This window comes from Argiope bruennichi, chromosome 7 (genome assembly GCF_947563725.1).
Source record: "Argiope bruennichi chromosome 7, qqArgBrue1.1, whole genome shotgun sequence".
In the NCBI taxonomy this organism is placed as follows: domain Eukaryota; kingdom Metazoa; phylum Arthropoda; class Arachnida; order Araneae; family Araneidae; genus Argiope; species Argiope bruennichi.
The window spans coordinates 63,796,562-63,812,759 of NC_079157.1; the positions used below are offsets into that span (position 1 = coordinate 63,796,562).

The following is a 16,198-nucleotide window of genomic DNA, read 5'->3' on the forward strand; positions in this document are numbered from 1 at the left end:
TTTTAGCATCATAAAAATCTTGCGTGGTTGCAAATATCATTGTACAAAACATTCTAAAAAGTCCCCACCCCTTCTTTTTTATATCTTTATGCATTATTTCTTTGCTTAAATAACAAACTGCCTTTTACAATAAATAAATGCACCAAAACTCATTAAAAACATAAATTGCAAAAGATAAATTCAATTGTAATGTGGTCTAAAAGTAAAATTTTACTGTAAACTAAAACATACTTTTTTATATATTTCATGTAATAAAAAAGATAGCAAAAAAAAATATATATATATATACATAATATTTTTAATTATGAAATCAATCCCATACGAAAATGCTTGATTTGTAAAACAATGACTCAGTGGACAGTAAGAAAATGCCAAAGAAAATAAAATTTAAAAAGTTTTTATTGATATACAAAATAATTCTAATCACTATTTATAAGAACACTTTGGTTAAAGCGTGTTTGGCTAAACTTAGGTTGCTGTATATCTGTTCTGTGCAAATTAAATAACAATCTTTCTTCAATCTTATTCAGTGCTTCTAAAGTCAGCACTAATGTATCATATTTCAGCATGCTATAAACGTTAAGTCCATAATATGGCATTAACGTAACAGACTCCATTTTATCAGTTGCTAGAGTTATATTTCTAGGCATTAAGTCAATGTCGTTAATAAACAGAACAGAAATTCCCCATTTTCTGTGCTCAATAAGATCTTCAATGAATTTTGGATCATCAGATGGGATTTCCAAAGAATCAACAATAACTAAATCATTTTGAGTGTATTTGCATGTCAATGTGTTAATCAAACCATTAACTCTTGTTGCTAAAGGTAGCATAAAGAATTTTGTTATCGGTCCTCTTTTCCCATGAGCTTTACCACCACCTACAAAAATTGGAGAGCGTATGCTTCCATGACGAGCTCGTCCAGTCCCTTTTTGAGGCCAAGGTTTACGACCGCCTCCACGCATTTCTGCTCTGGTATAATCAACTTTGTAATCCACAAAACGATATTTCTTTTGCCAGTTATAGTTATGCCATATTATATCCATTCTTGGCATCACAGCGAACACAGATGGATGTAAATCTATCAATCCAAGTTTTTCTTCCTCTACAGTATCCATGTTACATAACCATGCTTGACGTGGTTCAATATGTTTAGGTTTATACTGAAGTTCTCGCGAGGTTATTAATGGCAGAGGTGGACGAGTAAGAGAAGAATCTGAAATAGGTGGGGGTGCTTCTGTTTCCATTAAGCGTACACTCATCCTAGATGGAAGAAGGCAGCGGCGTGATATAGTAACAGCAAATTTCCACATCTTGTTTCACTTGCTATACTTCACAAAAATAAGAGTTTAATTGACGCTCGAAAGACGAAATATTTTACCATTCAGTTCACATCACGAGTTTATATAAATCTCTATATCAATACACACACAAACACTTTTGGAGAAGAATACATCAAAGATATAAATAAAATTATCTAGTCAGTTCAGTTCTTAAACAAAATAAGCAAAGATGCAAAATTTTTTTCTAAAAGCCAAGCCTTATTCTTAAAAATATTATATTTATACTCATAAAAGATCGAAAATGTATCGAAATAATTTATTCTATACTCATAAGTTTAAATTTCAGTATTATGTTCTTTTTATTAGAATTAACTATTTTTTTTTAGTTGAAGCAGTTGAAAAATTCGAATCTGGCAATGTCTTTCCCCAGGCGGTTAGTTTAATTTGATTGGTTTTACGGTTTTGGTTGTTTGTATTGAAACGAAGATGCGGTTTGTAGCATGCCTGATATAATTGTTTTGAATAAATCTATACAACACTTAATATTAAAGGATACAAGTTAGTTCGATTACTTTTCATTTGTTACACATTTAAAGGTAACTATTTAATCTTTATATTTCATTTCTCTTTAGTTATAGATTTTTGACCTCAGATGCAAGTTTGAAACATAACTGATGGAATGACATACATGATTTATACAAGCATTTCATTACTTTTCCTGTTATGAATAAACTTTATTTATGATCATCAAATATATAAATAATTTTTATCAGCGTGCCTATAGATATAAAAGATTTCTCTAAAAGCTCTCTAAATATCATTTAATTGCATTTCGTTATACTTGTGATACCAACTTCCTGTAACTATAGAATTATACATTCATCCATCCATATGTATATATATATATATTGCTAAAATTATCTTTTCTTGGTGTAATCTGTTGCTTAGAAACAAAACTATTCATGAAGATCTAATCAAAATTAACCAAATATATACTTATTGTATAAAGTAAAAAAACAAAGTGAAAAATCATAGCAGAGGAAAGAGTGCTGTACAGCATCTTTTCAAAGTTATCATTATCAAATTAAATGATGTCCATTACTTCCATTATTATTTTATAGGATTATTATTAGCTCTTCAGAATATTTAATTTATCTCTTGAAGGGCTACATTAATTTTTTTTTCCAATCTATTAATTCATATTAATTATGCAGTAAACTTTAAAGATTTTTCACAGATATGAAACAGCAAATTTTCTTTTAACTAACATTTAGATAAAAAAAAAGAATTAAAATTTATGTGATTGAAGGAATGAGTTGTTCCCATAATCAATTATGATCATGAAAAGAAGAGTTCATTAATAATGAATTAAAAGAATAAATTATTTTTAAGATGTTAATACTAAATAATATGAGAATAATGTATTATATTTTTTTATTTATAAATAAACAACATATTTTTATATATAAATGAATAGAAACAACTCTTTAGAATAATTATTTATTTATTTTTAATTTTAGATATTTAATCATGGCTACACAAAATATACTTGTAGCTGTCCGTATGAGACCTCTCATTCCTAGGTATGTATATCTTTTACCTTGTAAATTCAAAACTGCTATTATACTTAATGTTTTCTCTTATGATTTACTCAATATTTGCATCATTAAAGGTTCATTGAATATTATAAAAACTGAATTATAGTTCATAATTAAAAGTGGGAAAGATATTTTCCATCTGATTTAAAACTATTATTTATACATAAAGTATTTTTTCATTAGTATGTGTTTCTTAAATAATTTTTCTCTCTCTCACTGTTTTTTTTAATTATTATTTTTTCATTTATTTGTATATGATGTTTTGAAATGAATATTTTAAAATAAAAATAAATCTAGAAATTTGAAGGCTGCAACCCTGGAGAAAAGTTACAATACCAGTCCTGAAAGCTTTTGTTATATAGTTGATAGTATATGCAAATATAATTTCCAGATTTCATTTTTCTGATTTTGATCAGATCTAAATCATTTTTAATGATTTTATATAGAAAAAGTATGTAATACTCTAAAAGTAAAACATTAATTTGTGCGAAATCAGAGTTATTTCAATTGCAGGAGATAACTAGTGGACCGTAATTACTTTGCATTTCTGAAAATTTAATAAAATTTTAAGAGAAAAAACTGATAAAACTTTTAAAATATTTTTTATCTGTGAATATGCATTACAAATTCATAAGACATTTTGATCCTTTTATATTGTGGCAAAAATATGCGATGACAAATTGTATTCTGAATTCTAAAACAATAAAAAAGTCAAAAATTTAAAAAAAATTAACCATTTAATTTTGTTATTTTTTCATATTTCTTTTGCAATGAAAACATTTTTTATTTGAACTATTTATCAATATGTTTTTAAAAAGTATTTAAAAATACAATTAATTGACTTTATCCTCCTAATTGTACGGATATATATATATATATATATATATATATATATATATATATATATATATATCCAATCAATTACAAAAACTATTAGGCACATATATGTTTATTATCTGGCTAGGGATTCTAATCCATTTTGTTATACCATCTGACTAGGAATTGCAATCCCTTGTGAGATGTTATGTGAATATAATTTATATGTATTACTTTTTAAAATGTTTTGGATTATATTTTATATAAAATGGCATTCTGGATTAATCTTTTCGAATGATTAATATTCTCAGGGAAATAGAAAAGAATGAAATACATTGGAAGGCTGAACCACCTACTACTATTTGTCAAATTAATACTTCTGAGAAACCTGTTGCATATAGCTTTGGTAAGTCACTGTGATTATTGTTAAATTATGATAATAAAGAATTTTAAGGTACTTTAGGATTATTCTGTCGACCTGTCAACACTTGCAAAAATGCACCAATCCTTTCACTACCTTTTGGTGATAATATCAGGTTTGGTGAAAATGGTTGACGGGATAATCCGAAAGTACCGAATTTTATAATTAAATATACATCATTTCTTACTCCATTAATGAAGTTTCTATCGATGAAATAAACTAAATTCATAAACATCAAGTGTTTATTTCTTTGATAAGGTTCGAAATTTTTTATGTTCTTAAATTTTTAAAGATATTACTATTTCTTTCCTAAAATGTTAAAAAGATAGATCATTTCAATTTGCTTTGTAAATCAAAGCAAACCTCAAAAGAATTGATTTAGATATTTATAATATTGGGATGGTTTTTGTATACAGGTTTGTCCAAAACTTTTTTTAGAAGAGGAATGCCGCAATTGAAAAAGATTGAATTGACCATCTGTATCAATGAGCCTTAAAAGTGTTTCTTTTTTTAATGAAATATTTATTTTTGTGTCTGAAGATTTTTTTAGAAAAATCCCATTATAGATCTGCCAAATTATATAAATGTATTTTCTTTGTTACATCTGATCTTTTGTCTTTTATGGAATTCCTCTGTCAAACAGATCTAAAAATTTTCTCTCAGTTTAGGGAAATGCTGATAGTGTGGAGAAAATATATTTCTTTTATTGGCTTGAATCTTCTTTTATCTCTTTTTGTGTGTATGGCAAAAATTTGTCAGTGAAAAAACAACAAACAATTAAAAGAGTTTTTTTTTTTTTTTTTTTTGCAAAATTTTTTTAAAGGAACAGAAATACATTGCAAATGAAATTTAAAAATTATTATATTCTAGATTATTCAAGGAATTGAAATGTTAGTGAACGATACAAATGCAATTTGAAATATCAGTGAATTTTGCAAATGCAATGAAAATGCTTTATTAAAATTTTTATAAGAAATTTGCAGAAAAAATATTTTAAACAACTTTTCTTTATATATATATATATATATATATATATATATATATATATATATATATATATATATATATATATATATATATATGGGGGGGTGATGGGTTTTAATGCATCTGTCCACTTGGATTAGCTTAATCGTTTTATTTCATGATGAGCAAAGCATGATTTTGATGATGATTTTTACAAGTGAGGATTCAGTGATGAAAAAGGAATTTACATTACATGAAGATGGACAGTTGATGTTGTTCAAAGGATCGTTTCTACCTATGCATGGTACATTGGGCGTTTGCAGATGATTCTTCTTCGCAAGAATTCCAGTTTCGACCTTTTTAAAAGGATCATGTCTTTTCGAGTTCCAGGTCACACCCTTCTCAGTTGATGTCCCCCTCTCCTCTCTGGTGAACTCTGCACTTTGCCCTCTGGCTGCTGGTTTTCATCGGAAGAATGCAGAGTGCCCTCTTGTGGAGTTAATTTATCACATATATATATATTCAACAATATTTTATCATCTTCTACTTTTATAAGTGTGTAAAATTGGATTTCTTTTGTAGCAACAACAACAATTCATTACAACATCTTGTACTATCATAAAAATACTATATTAATATTGATTCTTATTTTCTCTAAATGTGCTTGTAAAGTTCTCATATTTAATCTAAAATTTGATTTCTTGATTGAATTTTGATGTTTATTTATACCAAGCACTTTGAACTCAAAGGCTAATGAGAGCTAAATAAACAAGGCGAATTTTAAATGAAAGCATGATTGCCAAATTTAAATATTTTTTTTTTTTCATTTGTTAACATACCATAACAAAAGTTTTCCATTTTTAAGCTAAAATTTGATTTCTCATTAAGTTTATTTATACCAAGCACTTTGAACTCAAAGGCTAATGAGAGCTAAATAAACAAGGTGACTTTTAAATAAAAGCATGATTGCCAAATTTGAATTTTTTTTTTTTTTTTTTTTTTCATTTGTTAACATACCATAACAAAAGTTTTCCAAGCTTTGTAAATATCTTATTGTATTTCGAACCAAAAAATAAATGATAATGAAACTTTATGAAGCTTTGAACCAATGAAACTTTAGTAAGGTGCTAAGTACAAAGAGGGGGGGGGGGTTAAAACTGTTCTCTTCTAGATACTAGATATCATTTCTCTGTTTCCATATGTGCATCTTGAGATGAATGATTGTTTGCTGTGATTAATATACAGAGCAACTCACAACATTGAGAATTTTCTAATTATTTTATGGGTAAGTTTTGCACTTTTTCAAGAAAGTTGCTAGTAACATTTGTAAAATTCTGAATTCAGCTAATTAATTAATTTTTGCTTTCAAATTGCAGTTGCAGTAGATCTTGGTCATCGCTTTAATTACTCTCTTTAATACTGTGTTATGAAGAAAGTAAAATAAATTTTCCTTCTAATGATTCCAAAATCATTAACTTTTGTAAAGAATTTATTTATTGAGATTCCTGATTCTGTAATTTCAGTTATATGAACATCAGTACCTGGATGGCAAAAAGGGGGTTGAGATAAGACAAACTATAAGTGTTTTTCTATAGCGATCTTTAAAACCTTACAATACAGTTTTTAGCTAGAAATCTGTATCAATGAGTGTTCCTGTCATTCAATAAATAGTTGGATTTTATAGCTTGAATGCTCACAATTGAAGGCCTATGGAAATGATAAGAATCATTGTCTTGAAGGCTTTGAGAAATTTTGTTGTTAGATAAATAATAACTAAAAGTGAGTTACATAAAATGAATTTTAAATTTGATTGCTTTGAGGGTAGGCTAAAAATATTAAGCCAATCTTATGAATCCAATATGTTAATTTGAAAATGTACTTACTCTTCGACAACAGATTGTAAAACCATCCGTGCTTTTGTACATGCTTTAGGATGGGTTTAATTCGACAAAATAGGTGTGAAAGGAAAGATGAAACGAGGAGATATTTACATTTAACAATGAAGACTCATGGTTTTATGAGACGTAAACATTGCAGATAATTAGTAGTACAGAAGGAAGAAGGTACTAATGCACAGTACAATATTTCAGAGCAATTTTTATTTAATGTAAAGGGCATAAATATTAAATTATGAAGAATAAATGAAAAATTTCTGTTCTTAAAATTTGGTAATTACTTTTTTAAAAGATAATACTGATCTTTTTTTATATGCTATTGAATTTTTTTCATCAATATTTTAAGATTAGGATGCACATGAAAAAAAAATTGAACTAAAAAGTATCTAATGAGGAAATCCAAGGTTAAAGGTGAGTACCGGAAATGTGCTCATTGTACCGCGTCTCACCCCTTAATGAGATGGAATGGTCGAAATGTGGTCGTCTTGGAATCCGTTGACGAACAATATGTATGATAGTATAACATGTTAATTCACTTTATAATGTTCGTGATTTTTAGTATCTGTATTAAGTACTGGACCAAATGCATTTATCTACTAGGAAATCACTTGCATATTTTCTAGCAGTTCTATATTTTGATTCCTGGTTATAGGAACATTCCATTCATGCTTGAATCCTTACCAAGATGAGTTTCCTAATATTAAATTTTTTTTGAAGACTCTACAGTGATTTAAATTGCATGTTATGCAAATGCAAGATATAACATTAATGTCCTTGACTGATGCGTGGAATGTGCCAGCATTTTAGAAAGTGCTATCTCCAGAAATGCTGAATCCTTACCTTGTATTAAAATAAATTTAATTAAGACCAAAAGAGTAGTAAATTATTACTGATTAGGCATCCTCAATTCAGTAGCAATATTTTATAATAAAACTCTGTTAAATATTTCAAATATATTTTATACTAAATCCATACAAGGGAATAAAATTAAAACATGATAAAAATTTATTACATCAATGAACAGTTTTTATTAATTGGATATTATCTTCTAATTATCTAAATGCTTTGATGCATACATTAAAAATAATGTTTTGCTAATTGAAAATTTTTCCTGAATTTCATAATTACCATTTTTTGTGTTGAATTTTTTTTAAATGTTTCAGTTTTAGCTTTGCACCTTCAGAAATTGCAGTAAAGCATTTTAAAAACATTTTTTTCTTTGAATTTTGTTTTTTAAACCCTTTTGTATATTCATTAAATGTTGGAAAAAATAACATTGTTATTTTTTTATTTATTAACTAATGAATTTTATTTTCATTCATTATTATTATACATTTATTTAATAATTTATTGTAGATCGTGTTTTTGACAGCAAAGTGGACAATGAAGAAATTTATTCAGAAATTTGTTCTGATATTGTAAGATCAGTTATTGATGGTTTTAATGGTAAGTTTTTCATTTGCATCAAAATAAAAAGCTTTTTAATTGATTTAATTGCATTTATTTTTATATAAGAAATCTAATGCTGAAAGTAAATCCTTGTTATACTATTGATTGGGGCTCTACAAAACAAATTATAAAACTTTCTGGAATAATTATTTATTATGCAAAAATTTTGTTGATAATTTAGTTGAAATTTTCAATAATTTATCTATATCAGTTCCTTATCATATGTAAAACTGGTATAGTTACTCTTTTGATTCAGAATGTAAAGTTGACACAGAATTTATATTTCTGTGACAATGATGTCTGTTTAAAATATTTCAGATTAAATATGAGTTTTTTAGGATTAAAAGATGTTTGCATATTTATATTGTACAATACATATGCTTTTATATTTATATTGTATAATACCTCTTTATTTGTAAATAAATTACTAAAATTAATATTATAATATGTTTAAAAGGTTTCTTGCGTGGGTGAGTGTGTGTGTATATATATATAATTTATTATAAATAAAAGATAATTTTTAAAAAAATTTAGAACTTTTTTTATTTATTAATTGATGTCATATAACAATAAAAGAAAAATTTAATAATAAAATTGATTATGCAAATTTCATTTTAGGTACCATCTTTGCTTATGGTCAAACTTCTTCTGGAAAAACTTTTACTATGTTGGGTGATAAAGAAAAAAATATTCATGGAATTATGCACTATGCAATATCTGATATATTTAATTTAATTCAGGATGTAAGTAGTTTTTTTTTAATAAACTTTTTAAATCTATGTTGAGAGTAATTTATTTGATGTTATGAATAACATATATTTTATGGTTCTTCAAATGCTTTTTCATCCTTCAATATTATTATTATTATTTTAAATACTCCTAATTTGCTAACAGATGCCCGAACGTGAATTTTTGTTGAGGGTTTCCTACATGGAAATTTATAATGAAACTGTACGAGATCTGTTAACTGGTGAAGATAATTTAAAGTTGCAAGAAGAAGTAAGCAGAATTTTTTCATATTTTATTTGCTGCTAAGTTTTATTAAAATTGTTTATCAAATAATAATTTTACTGTAATTTGTTTCTTTTAACTTTATGTTAGCTTTTGTTTCTCTTTTCTTTTTATAAATTGTCTTATCATAATAAGTAGAAATTGTTATTTTTTTCTGTATGTAGATATAAACATTCATTTAATGTACTATAATTTTGGATAAATGTTGAATTCTTCCTTTTCTTTTTTTTTTTTTTTTTTTTTTTTTGCTGATAAAAACAATGTAGGTATTTTTATTCTATTGTAATTAACCATGAGTGCTGATTGTACATTTCCTTTTATATTGCATTTACATATTGGGAAAGAGAGGGAACTTTTCCCCCCTTCTTTGATTTGAGTGACAACCTTGTTGATTATTTAACTTTTATTCATAAAGTTGGGCAACAAATGACAGTATTCAACTGGGGGCAGATACTATTCATTGCAGAAGAAAGCATAGTAAGAAGGGAAGGAAGTATATTGTAGCAAAAATTAGAGAGTATAAATTCACTGTTTTGTCAGAGGAGGTTGAATAGCTCAATTTTATAGTGGCTTTGCACATTTTAAAATCATCTACAGCAATTAAAGAACTTTCAGCTGGATTCTCAGTAAAGGAGGTGGAAAAACAGTTTGATATCTGAAAAAAAATTATCATGTATATATTAATTATATGACAGCTTCTTCTTTTTGATGTGGAAATAATTGCAAATGTATTACAGTGAAAGTTGCTTGTAGTGATAACTTTGCGTCTAGTTCAGTGTTTACTATATCCAAATGATTAGCATATCTGAAATATCTTAAAAATAATGCAATTCTATATGAATACTAGCAGACACGGCCATGCGTTTCTGTGGCTAAGGTTTTTGTTATATTACATAGTAGTAAACTATTCAAGGGAAATAGTAGGATAACACCAGTCATGGTGACCGCCATGCTTTTTTACACAGATGTCATTTGTAAAAAAACATGGGGACCTCCATGATTGATTTTCTACTGCCGTTGATATTGAGCAAAAATCAATACAAAAAAAAAATTTAATTTCTTTATTTTTTGTATTCAAGTTTGTAACAAATAAGTACATTACAAAGTTGTTAGTAAAAAACACGTAACACTTAAACTTATAAATGAGGTAGGTAAGGCAGATAGTTTTAAATATTTGACAATAATGTTTATTATTTTGAATTATAAATACTTTTAATTTCAATTTAATTTAGCTCTAATTGGTGTACAATATTTTTGATTAACCTGTCTTTAGCTAACACAAATAGATTTGACGGTTTTCCTACACGTGAAAATGCAACATATAGTTGCCCATGAGAAAAACATGTATTTTCCAAATCTAAACCACAAATGGACATTGTTTGGCTTTGAGACTTATTTCTAGACATGGCAAAAGCTAAACGAATTGGAAACTGTAACCTTTTGAAGGGTATCGTAGATTCTGATGGTATCATCAGAACACATGGCAACAGGATCATTTCTCCTTTAAACTTTCCAGTTAAAATGGTAGTTTCAAGTATATTTCCGGTAATCTTTTTGATGACCAAACGCTTACCGTTGCATATTCGAGGTGGATTCAAATTACGCAGGAAAATAATAGGTGAACCAATCTTTATGAAAAAAAAAAAAAATATTTGTACAATTATTGAAAAAGTGTGAGAAGCCTTGTACCACTTTTTCATATTATATATATTAATTAACTTTTGATCCTGAAGCCTTAAGTACCTCATAACCATCAAAATACATATATCATACAGTGTGATTTGATGTATAGCAAACATATAATAATATAACTATGTGATAATACTTACATGTATATATTTTAATTAAAGATTGTTGAACAATGAAGCACTAATAATTAAAAAGCAAAAAGAATTCCACTGTATTACTTTTACTATAATATGAATTCAATTTATACTTCAGTCTAAATAACACGTGGTCGGCTATGCTAATACCAAAAATTGAAAAAGTAAGAACAATTGAATTTCACTGTATTGCGTTTACTACGAAATAAATTTAACTTATACTTTAGCCTCAGCAACACGTGGTGGTTATGCCATTAAATTGTAGCTTATGAGAAACGTTGGTACTTTTAACACAGCGCCATCTGTTAGAATACTTACTCAATCCAGTCAACAGATACCGCCATCTGTTAGAATCGCTTGGAGCTAACAGATAATTGTGACTGTCAAATAATGAACAAATAATTTGTTCCTTCTTAATACCTTCCTTCTTAGTATAAACCCTTTATGATGTATAATAAATCCTCTAACTTCAGTGATACATATTCTGGCTTCCTCAGCTTAAAGGAAAGTTTTTTTTAAAAAAAAAAGTTCTATATTCCACACATGAAGTTGCCATGAGATTTATTCCGTCATTGATACATTTGTCTGTTGCAATAATTCAAAATTCATTTACAAAATGAAATCAGTTTCAGAAACATTTATTAAATAATGATAAGCATTGTAGCTGAAGTGAATGATAGCTGACATAACTTGATACGTACATGCAGTTTATTAGTAAAGAAATGAAAAACTGAAACGATTATTGTAACCATTTTTTATTATCATATCTTCAATAATTTATATAAAAAAAGATTATATTTCATTTAGCATACAAATCAGTTAATATTTTTTTATTATCCGATTAGAGGAACTTATTATTGGCTCGTTCACTTACCTTTTTTACGATATCCTTAACAAAAGAAATAAAATCATTTAATTGAAAATTCAATGAAGGTAACAAATGTTATTGCCGAACAACATTTTTCTTAGTAAATAGTCAGATAAAGAATCGGAATTCATTCAAAACGAAAAGTAATAATTATCCGTATGCACCTCCAAGTATTTTTCCAAACTTCTTTATAATTAAAAAAAGCAGAATTTTAGTATGTTATATTAATCAGTGATCCGTTAAAACATTTGTAATTAATCATTTTCAAATAAAATATCTTATTTCTGAGAATTACCACCGTGCAATGTATCAAATTTATTGTATGCATTAAAAAATAATTGTGGGAAATGATATCTTATTCCTGAGAAACGTTTTCGGATAGGATCATAAATAATTCGCATATTCGGATTCGAAACGTAACGCAAATGCGTGAGTTTTTCTACGCCAGTTGGGGTAACGCTATGCAGATTATACATTTTTAATTTCCTTTATTCTGTTTTATTTTAATTCAAAAGTACTTCAGAATGAATCTGAAAGATCGATTAATTAACAATGTTTAATTTTAAATGCATCAAACATTAAGAAAATAAATAGAATCGTTTCAAATAATCAACCGAAAATCTTAAGCCTAGCCTCATGACTGTTGGGGGAAAAAAAACTGAAGCCGTACTCATTTGGCGGTGGAGAAAATATTAAGATTTTTTTTTGGCGGGAAAGTTAGTTTTTAATTGATAATTAAAATTCTAATTAAAAATTCAAAAAAAGGGCTATCCTATCTTTTAAGTTAGATCAAACTGCACACGGTGTGCAAATTTGATTAAAATCAGTTAAGTAGTTTAGGAATCCATTGCAGACAAACAACGTGACACGTAATTTATATATATTAAGATTAAGACTAGGATGCCAGATAAAAGCAGACGACATGTCATCCTTCTTATTATTCATTTGTTTTAATTAAAAACAGAAAAATCTGTTCAATGTACAGAATTGAAAAATATTTATACATATTTAATTTTGTGAACTTAAAAACTTTAGACTTTTGAGAAATCAGACATTCATTGGATAAACCTTTCATATGAATAAAAAGCCAACAAAAGATTTGACACAGTATTGGACAGAACTTCTTAAAAATCAAGGGGCTTTGATAGTTTCACAGGCTGATGACAGTTTTGCTTCTGTCTCCTTTTCCTTGTGCTATATGATGTCATCTCCCTGATTCATGCATATATGACAAATTGTTCCTTCTGTAATTTTCTCCCACTTTATGAGGACATTGAATAAGGGTTGCACAATCTTTTATGGAAAGGTTTGCTGACTTTTTGATGAACCATGATTGGTCCTAATAAAATCTTAATGTTGAATTGCCTAGGCATCAAAATTGGTTACCATAAGTGCATAGTTGATTAGTAAAACTGCTATGTATTTTAATATGGGTGATCCATTCCTCACTATTTTGATCAATACTACTGATTAATCATTAGATCCGTGATGACTGCAAACAAAGTTTACTTATTACTCTTTGTGATTCAAAAGGATTTATATTTAAATCCAGTATTTTATGTGACATACATAATATTGTTTTTTTGAAATTTGTATGTTTTTAATAATTACATTTAATTTTCTTTGTCTTACACTCAATATATATTGTTATTTTATATGAGTAGAATTAATTTAAAAAATGAATATCCATTTGAGTTATTTACTTGGATATTTACCTTGAAAAATAAATTCCTGTTTTGTATCATTAATGACTAAATGGGTACCAAAGAAGCTAATATTCGTTATTCAAAAAAAATTCAGATTTTATTTTCAGTCTTGCATAAGTGGAAAAAATTTTCCTATAAAAATATTTTGCTTCTGTTTATCAAATTTTTCCCTGAAATGTTATTTTGAATAACATTGTTTATTTCTTTCTTATTGTCATACTTAGACAAACTATGTCATTATTGAGAGAAATTTTCATTATAACTTTTACTGTTTAAATTTTTTTTATTCTGTATACTTTTTTTCTGTAGAATGGCCAAATCAAAGTGACTGGTTTACAAGAAAAACTTGTTCAAAAACCTGAGCAAATTTTGCAGTTTATGAAAAATGGGGAATGTAAGTGCCAACTCTTTTTTTGGAAATGATCAATATTTGTCTTTTAAGAAAATACATTTGAAAACAATTGAAATTATTAATTTAAATCTGATTTTGTCTTTTGTTCTTTAAATTTTTCTTTGTGTATGTGTTACTTAAAATTTTATTTGTTTGAAAACATTTTATGCTTAAAATTCATGTGTTTTTTTAATATTTATTTTTAAAAAAATGCAAATATATTTATAAAAGTTGAATTCAATATTTCAATTTAGTTCATTAATATAGTAACAGTAAATATTTTATTAAATATCAAGTATTACCTTAGCAACCAATACTCAGATTCCATTATTACTGGATTTAATCCTTTTATTTGAAGGGATTAGTGTATGGGTTTGCCTGGAAAATGCATTTCTAATTTTTTTGAAGTTGAAATGAAATATTTATTCGATATATAATAAATCGAATAAATATTTCATTCAACTTCAACCATTATGGTATGGATCATATTGGATATTTAATCCATTATGATCTATAATGGATTAAAATTCTTATGATCATAAGAAATTAAAATAAGCATAAAGGGTTTATTCTCCCCTCCCCCATTTGTTTCAAAGGTAAAATTAAAAAAAAACTGTTTACTTATTTATCCTTTATTCTTAAATTTTTTAGTTAAAACATTTGATAGCTAATTTTTATTATTTTCATTTTAATTGAGTATTATTAAGCACAAAAAACTTGGTCAAAGTGAATGTCCATATATGCAAATTTCTTTTCTTAGGACTATAAAAAAAACTATGAGATTTATAATTTCAGTTGTTATTTATATGATTTCACTATGTTAAGCATTCATTATTGTTATCCAAATCTATAGATTTTTTTTAATGCATTAAGATCGTATTCAAAATAATGTAATGATATAGTATGCTGTATCTGTACTACCAATTTAAATTTGATTCTACTGGTTTGAAGAATTTATGTCATTCAAATTCACACAAGTATCTGTTAATGATATTCATTTTTAAATAATTTTTAAAGCAGTTTTTGTTGTAGAAAGTATACTTAAGTAATCCTGCTTAAAAAGATTAGTGTGAAATATTTTACTTTAACTCATTAAATTATTATAAATATTGTGTATGTGTATGTGCATATTATGGGATTTCTATTCTTAAAATATATGCTGTTTTTTACATGCTTTTCATTCTTATGATGACATAATCTGTTAAAAATTGTTTGAAGCCATGTTATGAACTAAAACTGTATATTTTATCCTCTTTTTATTTTATTTTTTAAAAAAGCATGAACTGTCATTTTTCTTAAAGGCATTTTGTATTTTAGGCCGGAGAAGAACAGGTGATACTAAAATGAATGAAAAAAGTTCGAGATCTCATGCAATATTTCGCATGGTATGAAGTAGTTTTCAGATTTTCTACAATTGTTTTGTTATTTTTAATTTCTTGAGATGTTATGGGCATGTACTTCCAAAAAATATAGAGACTTTTCATAAATAATTAATTCAATAATTTATCTTTTTAATTTTGAATATTATATGCTGTCTGTAATAATGCTCTATAATAATGCTAATACTAATGCTCTTAGAATTGACTTCCAAGTAATTCATATAACTGATTTAAAATTTCACTCTTTAAATGTTTTTTTGATGTCTGTGCTAGTTTGGAATTGATGATGACTGCTTGCACATGCTTTGTTTTATCACCATTATGTACCATTATCTCAAATTTATGAAATAATTAAATATATTTATAATTAAATGTTTATAAACATTTAGCAAGATGTTATTTTATTGAAAATAAAATAACATGGCCTTTTTTAAAAAAATTAAATTAATATCCTTTTAGATAATTGAAAGTTGTGTACGTGGTGTAGAAGATGCAGCAGTCAATGTTTCACAATTTGTAAGTATTTATTTCATAATAAATTTTCTGTAAAATTATTTTGCAATAAGAAATTTTAATTATTTAAATAATTTTAATT

The 16,198-nt window shown here is 26.5% G+C and overlaps 2 protein-coding genes across 2 annotated transcripts in view; one reads left to right on the forward strand and one right to left on the reverse strand.

Annotated features, from left to right (window-relative positions):
- Positions 1-381: 381 nt before the first annotated feature.
- Positions 382-1,468, reverse strand: LOC129975997 (39S ribosomal protein L4, mitochondrial-like). Its single transcript, XM_056089318.1, has one exon. The coding sequence runs from the start codon at positions 1,311-1,313 to the stop codon at positions 420-422; it is 894 nt and encodes a 297-aa protein (XP_055945293.1). The 5' UTR covers positions 1,314-1,468; the 3' UTR covers positions 382-419.
- Positions 1,469-1,744: 276 nt separating this feature from the next.
- Positions 1,745-16,198, forward strand: part of LOC129975996 (uncharacterized) — a 53,612-nt gene continuing 39,158 nt past the window's right edge. The window contains exons 1-9 of the mRNA XM_056089317.1: positions 1,745-1,879; positions 2,804-2,866; positions 4,009-4,103; positions 8,333-8,422; positions 9,044-9,168; positions 9,320-9,424; positions 14,143-14,227; positions 15,542-15,609; positions 16,063-16,119. Of these exons, the coding sequence (XP_055945292.1) occupies positions 2,814-2,866; positions 4,009-4,103; positions 8,333-8,422; positions 9,044-9,168; positions 9,320-9,424; positions 14,143-14,227; positions 15,542-15,609; positions 16,063-16,119 (678 nt within the window). The 5' untranslated portion in view covers positions 1,745-1,879; positions 2,804-2,813. The remainder of the gene's footprint in view (positions 1,880-2,803; positions 2,867-4,008; positions 4,104-8,332; positions 8,423-9,043; positions 9,169-9,319; positions 9,425-14,142; positions 14,228-15,541; positions 15,610-16,062; positions 16,120-16,198) is intronic.